Genomic DNA, 16,563 nt, shown 5'->3' on the forward strand with positions numbered 1-16,563 from the left:
GGCAGTGTAAATTGATAAATATTTTTTAGAGGGCAATTTTGGCAGTATCTATTAAATTTTTAAATGTGAATACCTTATGGCCCAACAGTTCCACTTTTAGGTATACAGTCTAGAGAAACAATTAACATGTTCATGAAAAGCATATAGAAAGGATGTTCACTGCAGCACTGGTCAAGGATTAAAACATTTTAAACAATCTAAATGTCCACCTATAGAGCAACTAAATGAGCTATGGTACAACTGTATCAATTATATTTGGCAGTTTAAAAGAATAAGGTAGATCTATATGGACTCACATGGACATGGTCTTAAGTGAAAAAAAAAATTTGCAGGATGAACCATAGGTCCTGATGCCATTGTATAAATCTGTCCCTTCCCAATAACACAACAAACATTTCCCTCTCTCTCTATTTATGTATATAAATGCATAGAAAGGTCTGCAGGGATAATCAACAAACTGAAAATCATAGTTACCTCTGAGGAGAAGAAAATATGTACATGTATTGCTTGCATAGTTAAAAATAAATTTAAAAGAATGAAGTTTTAAAAATGGAAACAAAGTGAGTGTACACTGCTCATTTTAAAACTTTTCTGAGCTGCAAAAAAGGATAAAGCAGTGTCTAGAGGGAGGCAAGGAGGTCAGGGTGACTTTTTGAAGATGGGAGAAATGATGAGGACTTTAACGGGAGCAGAAGCTTCAAGAATTGAGAGGAGGGGACAGATTTGAGAGAAAGAATCCACAAGACTTAGTAACCAAATTGATGTGGGAGATGTTTAGTTTATAAAATACATATTGTCTGCTGTGTGCCAGGTACAGTGTGAGATGCTAGGGATATAAAAAAATTACACGGTGATAATCATTAAGTGTATTTATTTAATAACATTGCTAAAGGACACTCTAAAAATCTCTGTGAAAATACATAAAATTTTCAAGAAAATACAGATACAAACTGGTTTGGAAGTTTTTATGGTGAAAATATGCAGTTTATTCCAAACATATGGTAAAACTTCAAATTAAAGGAAGCAAAATCTAAATTGGTTTGCTAAATTAGGAAAAAGGCAATGTGTTTGAATCCATGAATATGTATCAACTTTTAATTATTAATTTTTTCTGATTATTAAGGAAATATGGGTTAATTATAAAAAATTTGGTAATGACTAAAACATAAAATCCAGAAAAACCCACCTTCCCCACAGGCAATCACTCTCATTATTAATGTATTCTCTTCTAGTTTTATGTGTTTTTTCATAATTTTGATTGTACTACAGTTAAAATGTAGCAATCTATGACATTAGAATCTCTGGTGTTGTTACATTTTAATAAAATACTTTTTATATATTTATTTATTCTAATTATATATTTATAAAAAATTGCTAATTAAATTAGACTGGAAGATTTCTTTATTAGTCATTTTTCTGGGGATCTCAATTCTAGAAATTTAATTTCTGCTAATTCCAAACTGATACTGTGAAGTTCACAAGAGTAACAAAAGTACAGAAATATACATTAATTTTCAATAATTAATCTTTCTCATTGTTAATAACTTTGTCATGATCTAATGGGGCTGTACTGGTTTATGTCATCAGTTCAAAGATCTCTCTGATTTGTAACTGATTTTATACCCAGACTCACACAGTCCCACAGGTTCTCCCATCAAATCCACCTATGTTTCTGGTCTTAGAAAGGGTCAGGGGGGTTGGGGTGGTCTCCTCATCAATAGGGACATGAACGACAGTAACACCAAATCATCTTACTAAGAAACAAGGATCAATACTGCTTGTAGGGAACAAAATGAGGAAGAAGAAAAGGTTTTAATTCCTCATCTTTCATTTGCAAGTAAATGTCTTACACTCTTTAATAACAGTAGAATGAATTCATCCCTTCGATTCTTTGCATAATTCTTTATAATTTGCTGATTTTATATTACAATAATAATTTAATAATTGTAAATATTTAAACTATTTTTTTAATTAAAAAAATTTTTTACAATTTTTAAAGGTTACTTTCCATTTATAGTTATTACAAAATATTGGCTATATTCCCTGTGTTGTACAATACATCCTTGAGCCTATCTTACACCCAATAGTTTGTACCTCCCACTTCCTTCCCCTATATTTCCACTGCCCCCACCCCCACCACTGGTAACCACTAGTTTCTTCTCTATAGCTGTAAGTCTGCTTCTTTTTTGTTATATTCACTAGTCTGTTGTATTTTTTAGATTCCACTTTTAAGTGATATCATACAGTATTTGCCTTTCTCTGTCTGACTTATTTCACTTAGCATAATGTTCTCCAAGTCCATCCATGTTGCTGCAAATGGCAAAATTTTATTCTTTTTTATGGCTGAGTAGTATTCCATTGTGTGTGTGTGTGTGTGTGTGTGTGTGTGTGTGTGTGTGTGTGTATATATCACATCTTCTAGTTTATTATTTGCAAAAGTAATATAATTGTAGAGGTTCAAACTGAATTAAAAAGCCAAAAAAATAAACTCAAGAAGGTTGGAATTATATCATGAAGCATGGCATTTTACTGAATAGTTTCTCTACAAGTGTTTGCATTATATCAAATAATTTAATCAAGGATTTGTGGCCTCTGTATTGTTATACTATAAGTGACTTAATAGGAAGGGATTACTTTTGCCTGACATGTCAATTAGCATCATAAAGACATACATTCTTCAAAATCTCCACCTGGGGTATTAGCACTTTTTCATTTTGCATATAGTTGACGTTGCTCTTAAAAGCAGTAGATTTATCAAGACAGTATGGTACTGCCACAAAAACAGAAATATAGATCAATGGAACAGGATAGAAAGCCCCGAGATAAACCCATGCACATATGGTCACCTTATCTTTGATAAAGGAGCAAGAATATACAGTGGAGAAAAGACAGCCTCTTCAATAAGTGGTGCTGGGAAAACTGGACAGCTACATGTAAAAGTATGAAATTAGAATGCTCCCTAACACCATACACAATGATAAACTCAAAATGGATTAAAGACCTAAATGTAAGGCCAGAAACTATCAAACTCTTAGAGGAAAACATAGGCAGAACACTCTATGACATAAATCACAGCAAGATCCTTTTTGACCCACATCCTAGAGAAATGGAAATAAAAACAAAAATAAGCAAATGGGACCTAATGAAACTTCAAAGCTTTTGCACAGCAAAGGAAACCATAAACAAGATGAAAAGACAACCCTCAGAATGGGAGAAAATAGTTGCAAATGAAGCAACTGACAAAGGATTAATCTCCAAAATTTACAAGCAGCTCATGCAGCTCAATAACAAAAAAACATACAACCCAATCCAAAAACGGGCAGAAGACCTAAATAGACATTTCTCCAAAGAAGATATACAGACAGCCAACAAAAACATGAAAGAATGCTCAACATCATTAATCATTAGAGAAATGCAAATCAAAACTACAATGAGATATCATCTCACACGGGTCAGAATGGCCATCATCAAAAAATCTAGAAACGATAAATGCTGGAGAGGGTGTAGAGAAAAGGGAACACTCTTGCCCTGTTGGTGGGAATGTTAATTGATACAGCCACTATGGAGAACAGTATGGAGGTTCCTTAAAAAACTAAGAATAGAATTACCATACGACCCAGGCATCCCACTACGGGGCATATAACCTGAGAAAACCGTAATTCAAAAAGAGTCATGTACCAAAATGTTCATTGCAGCTTTATTTCCAGTATCCAGGACATGGAAGCAACCTAACTGTCCATCAACAGATGAATGGATAAAGAAGATGTGGCACATATATACTGGAATATTACTCCAATATTCCATAATAATGGAATATTACTCAGCCATAAAAAAGAAATGACATTGAGCTATTTGTAATGAGGTGGATAGACCTAGAGTCTGTCATACAGAGTCAGAAAGTCAGAAAGAGATATGGAATTTAAGATTTAAAAAGTGTCATGAAGAACCTAGGGGTAAGACAGGAATAAAGACACAGGCTTACTAGAGAATGGACTTGAGGATATGGGGAGGGGGAAGGGATAGCTGTGACAAAGTGATAGAGTGGCATGGACATATATACACTACCAAACGTAAAATAGATAGCTAGTGATAAAATATATAGCTAGTGGGAAGGAGCTGCATAGCACAGGGAGATCAGCTCGGTGTTCTGTGACCACCTAGAGGGGTGGGATAGGGAGGGTGGGAGGGAGGGAGATGCAAGAGGGAAGAGATATGGGGACATATGTATATGTATAACTGATTCACTTTGTTATAAAGCAGAAACTAACACACCATTGTAAAGCAATTATACTCCAATAAAGATGTTAAAAAAATGCAGTAGATTTAGTAATAATTTAGTCTGTTGTCATTCAGAGAGCTGGTAGTGGTAGTTAAAAGAAGAAACCCAACTGTGCAACAAAAGTGTCACAAACACAGAAACAATGCTGTGCATTTAAAATCCATCAGATAAAAGTTTGGAGGAAATAATAAGACCCTGGGAAGTCGTAGCACTGCATATCAGTTTCTCCATCTCATTTATGTCTATATTAGCTATAAATTAAGTCTGAAAGTTAAATCTGTAGCTAATTGTCCACTGAACATTTGGTATAAAATTTCACAAGCATGTGTCCTTTTCTGGGATAATGTATAGATCCACCTAAAATAATAATTATTTTATTATTAATAAATATTTATTAGTATTTTTATATCTAATAGTTACTGAGCACTTACTGTGAGCCAGGCACTGTTCTAAGTGCTTGACAAATTAGTCAGCTAATCTTCCCAAGTATAAACTTTCTACTTTCATTTGTTAAAGGAGGTACAGAAAGATGAGATAACTGGCCTAAGTTCACACAGATTTTAAGGGGTAGGATTTCAGCTCCGGCAGTGGAAAAAATCAAATTTGCTTCAAAATCACATTCTCTAAAATGTCCTAAGTTAAAATAAGAATTAGAATATTATTTATATTACACTTTATACGTTACCAAGTTTATTCAGTCCTATAACCAAGCATTATAATCCCAGTTTTGTTGGTGAAGAAATTAAGATTTGTTACTAAAGTTCATAGCTGCAGACATAGTAGTAGAAAAATTAATTATTAATGAAAATGTTTACACTGAATACAAAATGTGTAGGTAAAAAATCTCATTTATCACTCTAAAATGAAAAAATGGTGGTTAAGCATTCCATAAAATGCAAAGAAAACTCAAACAACTATAGCTCTAAGATTTGACAACTAAAAACTTGTGTTGAAAGTATTTTCCAGGTAATAAAAAGAACTGAAACAATTATTTCAATGTATATTACATTGGTCTCTTAGAGTTAGCACTGCAAAATAATTTTAAGATTCTAAATAAGCCCCATGAAATAGTTTACCCTGCATCACTGTTACACACTTTATTACTAACCTTCTCTCTGAATATCCAGGCAATTTTAAAATCCTTGGCTTCTCCCCCTTTGTAAAGAAGATCTTTTAACAATACCTCTTTTTAAATTGAGGTATTTCAAGTTAAAGAAAGATGTTTCTATAGCTTGCCCATCACCCACATAGTGGTTCTGAAGTTGTCCCTGAAGGGCTTACCTTTGAGTTTATTGTGCTCAGAGTCCGCTGGGAAGAGGGAATCTGGAAAGAGCTTGGGGAAGGTGAGTCCTGCATACTTGGGCCGATTCTCCACATAGTTTCTTACTGTGGGTTGCAATTTCTTCATGAATTCTGGGCATGGTGTTCCTAGTTGCTCAATTACCTTGTTCCACTGGTCAATATCTGAGAATTGAATAGTTAAGGGCAAAAACAAGTGTAGGCCACTAGTGCTTGCCTTTCACTAGTTGGGAGACTAACTGCTTCTCAGAATCCCGAGCAGTCATCAACACAAATGGAGTTTTAATAAACAACAAAGGATAGAAATATAAAATCAGATTGTCAGGCAGTGAATCCTCTTGGAATTTTAAATTCACTTTTGGAACATATACACTTTTGGGGAATTAGCATTACTTAAAATAGGATATCATGAAATAGTCTTTGGGTTGTAAAGATGAAAAGATATTTAAATAACACAAGAAGAATTTCTCCTCTTGAGCTAAACTTCTGTATAACCATGTGATTTGGAAGACAAAAAAATATAAAGACATATAATAATATTATCATGAAATTACTTACATCATTTATTTTCTAAAAATGACACACAAATATTTTATAAGATTTGTTTATATTTTTCTTAAATTCTTTTTAAGGTTTTTTTCTTCTGTTCTCTATCAAATGGGAAATTTCATTATCTGTTAATGTTTCCCACTCATATGCATTACAAATAGGGTCAATCTAATTTTTGATAGTAACTCACTAATTCTTTACCAAAGACTTAAAAAAAAATTCTCTTTATCAAAGTAGTTGCAGTTTCATACCTATTTACTTACTTCTGATAATAGTGTCCTGTATCCCTGAATATTGGGGATATGAGGGTAAACATAGGATGTTCAATTTAAAACAGATTTCAACCAAGTGCATGTGTTTCAAAAGTATGTTAAGCATAGGGAATTCTACAAGAAAAATAAATATTACCTCTCTATGAAAGTTAATACTTTACAAAACTGGGGGGGTCTCTCACAGACATACCCATTGATTGAGATTTTCTTTATCATCTATCATTGATATTTGATATGTCAGAGCCTTGAGAATGATAAATACCTGTGAAAACTCTGAAGAGCCAACTGGAAGAAGTTGATTTCTAACAGATTTCCTTGCCATGTGTCAATGAATGATGGAGGCCTTAGAAATTCTTAAATCCAATACCACAGGCAGTATACTCTCCTATGTTGTTTATTCTACTACTCTATCTTTCGTGTAAAGTTAATTAATTCATTTCTGCTAATGTAATTTGTGACAGTTCAGGTAACTTTACCATAATATTACTTAATTGAGATTCATAAAATCTTTACCCCAGCTATTCCATAGGGTTGGACTAAAAAAGATGGGCAGTCCTGACAGAAGACAAAATTAACTATATTCAGACAAAATAAATATATAATGCAAACAATGTAGATAGGTGATTGAACAAAGATAAAATCAAGCTAATTTGCAAATTCTCTTCTATTTCCCTTATAATCTAGATGAATAAAGTTTAAATTATTACATAGCCTCTCAAGTATGGGGATGAAAAAATACATGATTGTGTAATATCAAGAAATGGAGTAAAAGTGGGAAAAACTGAAGAATATTCCTTTACAAAATGATAGGAATAATTTAAAAAGAACACATTTCAATAAAAATTAATCTAAATTACCATGTGCCTGAGAAAGTGAAAATCATTAGAAATAAACTTTAAAAATTTCAAAAGATTAGAGTTAAAAGTTACTCTTAGACAAAAACTTATGTTAGTACTATGGATATAGGTAAGCTAGAATGACTTAGATATATTTAAATAGAAAACATTAATACAGTTAAATAAATCTCAGTGCTTACATTGTAAACTATGAAAAGAGATCTACTCTTTAATACAGTTAAGTTATCACGTCCTAACAAGCCATCATTTAATCATCGGTCAAGCTTCTTTAGGATTCTGAAGATTTGATGTCAAACTAAAAATAAGGGCAAAGAAGCTGTCAGATTTTCTGTGAAGGAGTCTTTTAACAAAGGTGGCAAAATACTCCCAACACACTACTATAGTGATGTTTAACTAGCAGTATACAGTTATTTAGTTAAAAAGTGATTGCTTTTAAAGTAACATTCCCAAAACAATTACATGTTATTTTTACAGTAAAGTTTAAGAAGACTCAAATATTTTGGAATTAATTAAACAAGGACTATTAAAATGTTTCTTATTACAAGTTATAATTAAAATCTATAGAAGCACTCAGCACATTTTCCTACCTTAAATTGCTTTTTAGATGAAACACTATTGTGGTCCTTGATGTAATGGTTTACAAAAAAGAAGGGAGGGGAGAATCTTTATTACTGACAATGAAATAATTGAATGTTCTAACTGCAAATATGTGGTATAGTCATCTTTAAAATTGTGTGCCTCTATTTTAACCAATCCATTTCAGGTTCTTTCTTCACAAAAACATGACTAGTATATTTAAGTAGTAAGTATTTGTTTTCCAGATGTTCACAGGATTGCAAACAACTTCGTCCACTATCCTTAGTTAACCACACTTATTTTTCTTTATAATCATAATTAACCAAATATAAGCCATGACTGGAAGTAATGTCTCCTGGCTCCAAATCCAGTCCTTGTTCCAAGGATTCCGGTAAGAAAAAGAGCAAGTTTGGAACTGATGTGTTAAAAATTGCTTTAATTTGGCCATAAAATTGATGGTATGCTTGTCACAGGCAATTCCTCTTAAAGAATGCCTCTGAAACTGCTTACCTAGTCTATTAGGTTAACATATCCACATAAAACAATTAATTTTATTAATATTTAAATAGAAAATAAGGTGACGCATTTTTCAAAGAAATTTTTTAATCATCAGATTTCCACAATGATTTTATTTTTAAAAATACATAAAATATTAACTAGATTTTTATGATTATGTGCTAATGTTAGCATAGTAAATTTTTTTTAAAAGAATGGCCAAAATTATTTTTGCAAAAGGATTTCTTTGTTTTAGAACACTAATAAGTCATCATTTTTCTATTATATGAGTAAGGATGTGATTCCTTACAGATTCCAGCCTGTGCAGTTATCAAAAAAGCAATAAATATATTTTTAATATACTTTAATATATTTTTAAATATTTTGATCTACTAGTTCAGAAATTATCATACAACTTAATTATCAAAGGTATTTAATAAAAATTGAAAAATGTCATTTAATAGGAATCACTTGACAATATCCTCTAGTTCTAAATTCACTACATAAAAAATAGTGATATTACAAAAAGTTTGATTTTATAGAGTATAATGATAAGATAATGTGCAAATATTGACCACTACTAATGTCTTCAATAAATAGTATTGTAATAGAAGAATGAGGCAAAATAAGTATGGATTGTAAAAATGATTATCTGAAATCCTAAGATTAAAATTTATTCCAGGGCTTCCCTGGTGGTGCAGTGGTTGGGAGTCTGCCTGCCAGTGCAAGGGACATGGGTTTGAGCCCTGGTCCGGGAAGATCCCACATGCCACAGAGAAACTGGACCCGTGTGCCGCAGCTGCTGAGCCTGTGCTCTGGAGGTCGCCAGCCACAGCTGCTGAGCCTGCATGTCACAACTACTAGCACCCGTGCTCCGCAATGGGAGAGGCCACCTCAGTGGAGGCCCACACACTGCAGTGGGGAGTGGGCCCTGCTCACCGCAGCCAGAGAAGGGCCCGTGCACAACAACGAAGACCCAACGCAGCCGAAAGTAAAATAAATTAAAAAATAAATAAAATTTAATAAAAATTATTCCAGCTAATTCTTGTCAGTTAGCCAAGAATTTACATTTAATGCCCTCATTTTAGGTTAACTTCCTTGGTTGAGGAAATTTCTAAAATATGTAACAAACTGCCTTGAACCTAATGTATGAAATTACTCATACATTATTTTCTTACTATTTTCTAGGTATTTGGGGTCATAATTTACACTATGCACATTTAAACTTTCAGAAGCTACTAAGTGGAATCATAAAGCATTGTTTAATGACCTCAGACTACTATGCCCTTTGAATTACTGTATCTTCTTTTCATGTTTTTTTCTTCATTGATTACTTTTTGCTATGATGAATATGGTTTCCAGAGTTGATACCATCAAGAATTCAGACTTGCTTTCTACTCTGCCCTAAGCCTTATATTCAATATTCTATGCAAAAATTTTCTGACATCTATTTGCAACTTAAAGAATATCAGTGTTTGTTCCCAAATTCTTAACTATGTTTTAAAAAATAATATTATTAAATTTATTTTTAATAAATATTGTTTATTAAATTTATTTTTAATAAATTTATTATTAAAAATAATATTGTTTAAGAGCACTGTCTGTATAGAAAAGTTCCAGGAGAGGCTGCTTAATCTTGCAAGCCAACTTGCTGCCTGGTTGGCACTGCATTGTGTATTACTGTGTGGCTTTATGTTAGCCTTGTATTCATGTCTGCAATAAAGAAGTGGAGGTATGCATGTCATGTGTTAGGCATCATGATATAAAACTGTTGTTCCCAAACTGAATATTCATAACATAGGGAACTTATAAAAATACAGATCACTCCCCTCTACTCACTGATCTACAAGATTCTGAGTGCATACGCCTGAGATGATATCATTAAGAAACACCAATAATAATTGCAATCCAGATGGCCCCTGGACTCTATTTGAGAAATACGAACAATCTCTTGTGAATTACTAAGCCCAGATTTAAGAATAAAGTACTAACCTGTTTCAGTTTTATGACACAAATTAGAATAGGGTCAATTTCACCAAAAGATTATTCCATACCTATTTGGTATGGAAAACTTAGGGGTTGTCAACTTGGAAATATTTCAGGGAAAGAAAAATCCTAATATATGTTCCTTTTCCCCATGTCACTTTCCTGAAAAGACCATGGGAAATTATGACAAGTAGGCTCCATGCAGAGAAAGAGGGGTTCTACCCATCCACATCTAGGGAAAGATCAAAATTATATCTTGCTATCATAGATGTATATGGGGTGATATAATATCATATTATATGGGGTGCTACTCATGTGAAGTATAAAAGCTATTCAATATAAAGTTCAAACTATTTGCCAATTTATTTTCCAGTAATTACTTCATATTGCTCTATAATAAACTTTGTTCTCAGTTCCGAGGACATTGTAAAAATCAGGATATATATATATATATATATATATATATATATATATATATTCATAAGATATAGGTCTGGATTCAGATTTTCATGGTTATGTCTTGAGTTGTTTTGTTACTTTAAAAATATTTTTACTCTTTTTTATTTGAAAATGTCATTTTCCTCTCAAAAGTCCCCCTCAAATTCTAGTAATATGAAATATAAATAAGTGACTTAATGCACAATTGTAACTAATGTCTGTTTTCATTATAAATGAGCACAGGAAGAGGAAATATTACAAGCCAAAACACATTGAAAAACTCAAAGCTGACAATTTGAGTTAAAGGCTATTTGTTCACTGGCAGCATATTGCTCATGGAATACTGTGGGACATGAAATATCCAAAGGCTGATATTTGAAGCATGATGTACATGCATCTCAGTATAAACGATTTCATCTTATAAATCTATTTATTATTGTAATCTATATTTACTTAAAAGCAAAAAATGGAGAGATATTTCACATATAAGCAAATCTAATATACATTAATACGTGTCACAATGTAGAATTTTCATTAAGCTATTGAAGGTTAATCTTTGGGGCCACTCATTTGTACAGGTCCCTTGCAAAACTCTGTGCCTAGTTTTGTATTTGTAATATTAATATTTTTTTACATAAAACACGCCTCCAATTGCATGATATTCTGGCCTCACAAAAGTCAGATCTGACTCTGCCTGTATTTTGAAACTAGAAGAGGTCTTAGAGATCATTTAAATTGACCTCTGTATTATGTAGATGAAAAATATCAAGGTCTTTTAAAATTGGTAATTAAAATGACTTTAAACAAAGGAGCTCATACAAACAGCTCCAAACACTAAAAGAATTACAGAATGCTATTTAACGGGAGTTTTGGTGACTCTGTACTCTGCTCTGTGAGACCCTCCCTGAAAGATTACATCCGTTTCTGGGTATAACACTATATAAGAAAAAGGTTAAGAGGGGACAATGAAGTTTATATGAGGTAAAAAGAAAATGCTATATGAGGCATACTTGATAAAACTTTTTATGTTTCAACTCAAAAAGGAAGGAGACAACCCCCCCCATCCTAGCACTTTGATCCCTCTTATCCTTTAGCTGTTATCGCCTTCTAATATATTGTGCCTTCTATTTTAAATTTCATGATGACAAGGATTTTCATCAGTTTGTTTACTTACATATCTGTAGATATAAGCACATAGTAAGTGCTCAAAAATATTTGCTGAATAATTGAATGTCTACTTTATGTCCAATTACAGTTTTTTCATGGAGATAATGTGAAGAATAGTGGAGAGAAGGTATTCAAAGCAACAAAAGCTGAGAAATTCCAGGAACTGGAGATAGGCTGGAATTCAGACAACACAGTGAATCCCAAGAGATAAATAAAAAGAAATCCAAACCTAGTCACATAGGAGAGAAAGAGCAGATAACCAAAGACCAAGAAAAAGGACAGACTATGTCCAAAGATGACTATCACACTGACAGCTAATTATTCACCAGTAATATTGAAAACAAAAAGCCAGTGGAATAACACTTCTAAAATGTTGGAAGAAATAGCTGTCAATCTAAAATTCTATATCCAACAAAGCTCTCATTCAAGTAAGGGAACACCAATCAAAAAACAGAGTTTTATTGTCAAAGACTCCCATTAAAGGATGTACTTCAGAAGGAAAGAAAATAATCTCAAAGTAAAGGGCTGAATTGCAAGAAATAGTGATAAACCAAGAAAATGATAATCAGAAGGATGAATCTAAACAAACTCTACCTGTATGCAATCCAATGATAATATTGTCAATTTATGAGGCTAAAAGAAGAGAATTAAAATACTGGGCTTAGAGAGCATATGTAAATTGGTATAGTAATGATCTAAATTATGAACATATGCTAAGATTCTTGCACGTTCAGCAGAAGGATAAAAATTGTCTGAATTAAAACAGCAATTCTCCACAAATTGAAATACAGTTTCAATACAATTCCAATATAAATACCAATAGGGATCATTTTACAGAAGTTAGCAAGCCAATCTAAAATATTTGAGGAAGAGCAACAGTTCATTAAACACTAAGCTACTTCTGAAGATGACAAAGAAGTCAGATATTTACCCTACCTGATATGTGTATAGTGTACATCTGTATTCATTAAGAAAGGGTAGGAGGAGCTTCAACATGGCGGACGAGTAAGACATGGAGGTCACCTTCCTCTCCACAAATGCATCAGAAATACATCTACATGTGGAACAGCTCCTACAGAACACCTACTGAACGCTGGCAGAAGACCTCATACTTCCCCAAAGGCAAGAAACTCCCCACGTACCTGGGTAGGGCAAAAGAAAAAAGAATAAACAGAGACAAAAGAATAGGGACAGGACCCGCACCAGTGGGAGCGAGCTGTGAAGGAGGAAAGGTTTCCACACGCTAGAAGCCCCTTCGTGGGTGGAGTACGGGGAAAGCTTCGGAGCCACGGAGGAGAGTGCAGCAACAGGGGTGCGGAAGGCAACGTGGAGAGATTCCCGCAGAGGATCGGTGCCGACCAGCACTCACCAGCCCGAGAGGCTTGTCTGCTCACCTGCCAGGGTGGGCAGGGGCTGGGAGCTGAGGCTCGGGCTTCGGAGGTCGGATCCCAGGGAGAGGACAGGGTTTGGTGGCGTGAACACAGCCTGAAGGGGGCAAGTGCGCCACAGCTAGCTGGGAGGGAGTCTGAGAAAAGGTCTGGAACTGCCAAAGAGGCAAGAGACTTATTGCCTCTTTGTTTCTTGGTGCACGAAGAGAAGGGATTAAGAGCACTGCTTAAAGGAGCTCCAGAGACGGGTGTGAGCCACGGTTATCAGCGCGGACCCCAGAGATGGGCATGAGTCGCTAAGGCTGCTGCTGGCACCACCAAGAAGCCTGTGTGCAAGCACACATCACCATCCACACCTCCTCTCCCGGGAGCCCGTGAAGCCCGCCACTGCCAGGGTCCTGTGATCCAGGGACAACTTCCCCGGAGAACACACGGCGCACCTCAGGCTGGTGCAATGTCACCCCAGACTCTGCCACTGCAGGCTTGTCCCGCATCCGTACCCCTCCCTCCCACTGGGCCTGAGTGAGCCAGAGCCCCCAAATCAGCTGCTTCTTTAACCCCGTCCTGTCTGAGCGAAGAACAGATGCCCTCAGACGACCTACATGCAGAGGCAGGGCCAAATCCAAAGCTGAACCCCAGGAGCTGTGTGAACAAAGAAGAGAAATGGAAATTTCTCCCAGCAGCCTCAGGAGCAGCGGATTAAATATCCACAATCAACTTGATGTACCCTGTATGTGTGGAATATCTGAAGAGAAAATGAATCATCCCAAATTGAGGAGGTGGATTTTGGGAGCAATGATATATATATTTTCCCCCTTTTTCTCTTTTTGTGAGTGTGTATGTGTATGCTTCTCTGTGTGATTTTCTCTGTATAGCTTTGCTTTTACCATTTGTCCTAGGGTTCTGTCGTCAGTTTTTTTTTTTTTTTAGTATAATTTTTAGCACTTGTTATCATGGGTGGATTTGTTTTTTGGTTTGGTTGCTCTCTTCTTACTTTCTTTCTTCTTTTTTTTAAACTACTTAAAAATTATTTTTTAAATAATTCTCTTTTATTTTAATAAATATTTTATTTTATCTTCATCTGTCTTTCTTTCTTCTTTTTCTCCCTTTTATTCTGAGCCGCATGGATGACAGGCTCTTGGTGCACCAGCCAGGTGTCAGGGCTGTGCCTCTGAGGTGGGAGAGCCAAGTTCAGGACACTGGTCCACAAGAGACGTCCCAGCTCCACGTAATATCAAACAGCAAAAATCTCCCAGAGATCTCCATCTCAATGCAAAGACCCAGCTCCACTCAACGACCAGCAAGCTACAGTGCAGGACACCCTATTCCAAATAACTAGCAAGACAGGAACACAGCCCCATCCATTAGCACAGAGGTTGCCTAAAATCATATGAAGGCCACAGACACCCCAAAACACACCACCAGACGTGGACCTGCCCACCAGAGAGACAAGATCCAGCCTCATCCACCAGAAAACAGGCACTAGCCGCCTCCACCAGAAAGCCTACACAACACACTGAACCAACCTTAGCCACTGGGAACAGACACCAAAAACAACAGGAACTACGAACGTGCAACGTGCAAAAAGGAGACCCCAAACACAGTAAGTTAAGCAAAATGAGAAGACAAAAAAACACACAGCAGATGAAGGAGCAAGGCAAAAACAGACCAGACCTAACAAAGGAAGAGGAAATAGGCAGTCTACCTGAAAAAGAATTCACAGTAATAAAACTAAAGATATCCAAAATCTTGGAAATAGAATGGAAAAAATACAAGAAACATTTAACAAGGACCTAGAAGAACTAAAGAGCAGACAAGAAGTGATGAACAACACAATAATTGAAATTAAAAATTCTCTAGAAGGAATCAATAGCAGAAGAACGCATAAGTGACCTGGAAGATAAAATAGTGGAAATAACTACAGAAGAGAGAATAAAGAAAAAAGAATGAAAAAAATTGAAGACAGTCTTAGAGATCTCTGGGACAACATTAAATGCACCAACATTCGAATTATAGGGGTCCCAGAAGAAGAAGAGAAAAAGAAAGGAACTGAGAAAATATTTGAAGAGATTATAGTTGAACACTTCCCTAACATGGGAAAGGAAATAGTTAATCAAGACCAGGAAGCACAGAGAGTCCCATACAGGTTAAATCCAAGTAGAAACATGCCAAGACACATATTAATCGAACTATCAAAACTTAAATACAAAGAACACATATTAAAAGCAGCAAGGTAAAAACAACAAATAACACACAAGGGAATCCCCATAAGGTTAACAGCTGATCGTTCAGCAGAAACTCTGCAAGCCAGAAAGGAGTGGCAGGACATATTTAAAATGATGGAGGAGAAAAACCTACAAACAAGATTACTCTACCCAGCAAGGATCTCATTCAGGTTTGATGGAGAAATTAAAACCTTTAAAGACAAGCAAAAGCTGAGAGAATTCAGCACCACCAAACCAGCTTTCCAACAAATGCTAAAGGAACTTCTCTAGGCAGGAAACACAAGAGAAAGAAAAGAACTACAATAACAAGCCCAAAACAATTAAGAAAATGGTAATAGAAACATACATATCGATACTTACCTTAAATGTAAATAGATTAAATGTTCCTACCAAAAGACATAGACTGGCTAAATGAATATAAAAACAAGACCTGTATATATGCTGTCTACAAGAGACCCACTTCAGATCTAGGGACACATACAGACTGAAAGTGAGGGGGTGGAAACAGATATTCTACGCAAATGGAAATCAAAAGAAAGCTGGCATAGCAATTCTCATATGAAACAAAATAGACTTTAAAACAAAGATTATTACAAGAGACAAAGAAGGACACTACATAATGATCAAGGCATCAATCCAAGAAGAAGATATAACAATTGTAAATATTTATACACCCAACAGAGGAGCACCTCAATACATATGGCAAATACTAACAGCCATAAAAGGGGAAATAGACAGTAACACAATAGTAGGGAACATTAACACCCCACTTTCAACAATGGACAGGTCATCCAAAATGAAAATAAATAAGGAAACACAAACTTTAAATGATACATTAAACAAAAAAGGACTTAATTGATATTTATAGGACATTCTATCCAAAAACAACAGAATACACATTCTTCTCAAGGAACATTCTCCAGGATAGATCATATCTATCATAAATAAAGCCTTGGCAAATTTAAGAAAATTGAATTCATATCAAGTACCTTTTTCGACCACTATGCTATGAGACTAGATATCAATTACAGG

At 34.9% G+C, this 16,563-nt stretch overlaps 1 protein-coding gene across 5 annotated transcripts in view; it reads right to left on the bottom strand.

The window, feature by feature from the left end:
• The window catches only part of MAPK10 (mitogen-activated protein kinase 10), a 619,297-nt gene that overhangs the window by 45,644 nt on the left and 557,090 nt on the right, over window positions 1–16,563 (bottom strand). For all 5 annotated transcript variants that reach the window (XM_032633624.1, XM_032633626.1, XM_032633622.1 and 2 more), the window contains one exon: window positions 5,561–5,743. In XM_032633624.1, the coding sequence (XP_032489515.1) occupies window positions 5,561–5,743 (183 nt within the window). The remainder of the gene's footprint in view (window positions 1–5,560; window positions 5,744–16,563) is intronic.

This window comes from Phocoena sinus, chromosome 5 (genome assembly GCF_008692025.1).
Source record: "Phocoena sinus isolate mPhoSin1 chromosome 5, mPhoSin1.pri, whole genome shotgun sequence".
NCBI classification, from domain to species: Eukaryota; Metazoa; Chordata; class Mammalia; order Artiodactyla; family Phocoenidae; genus Phocoena; species Phocoena sinus.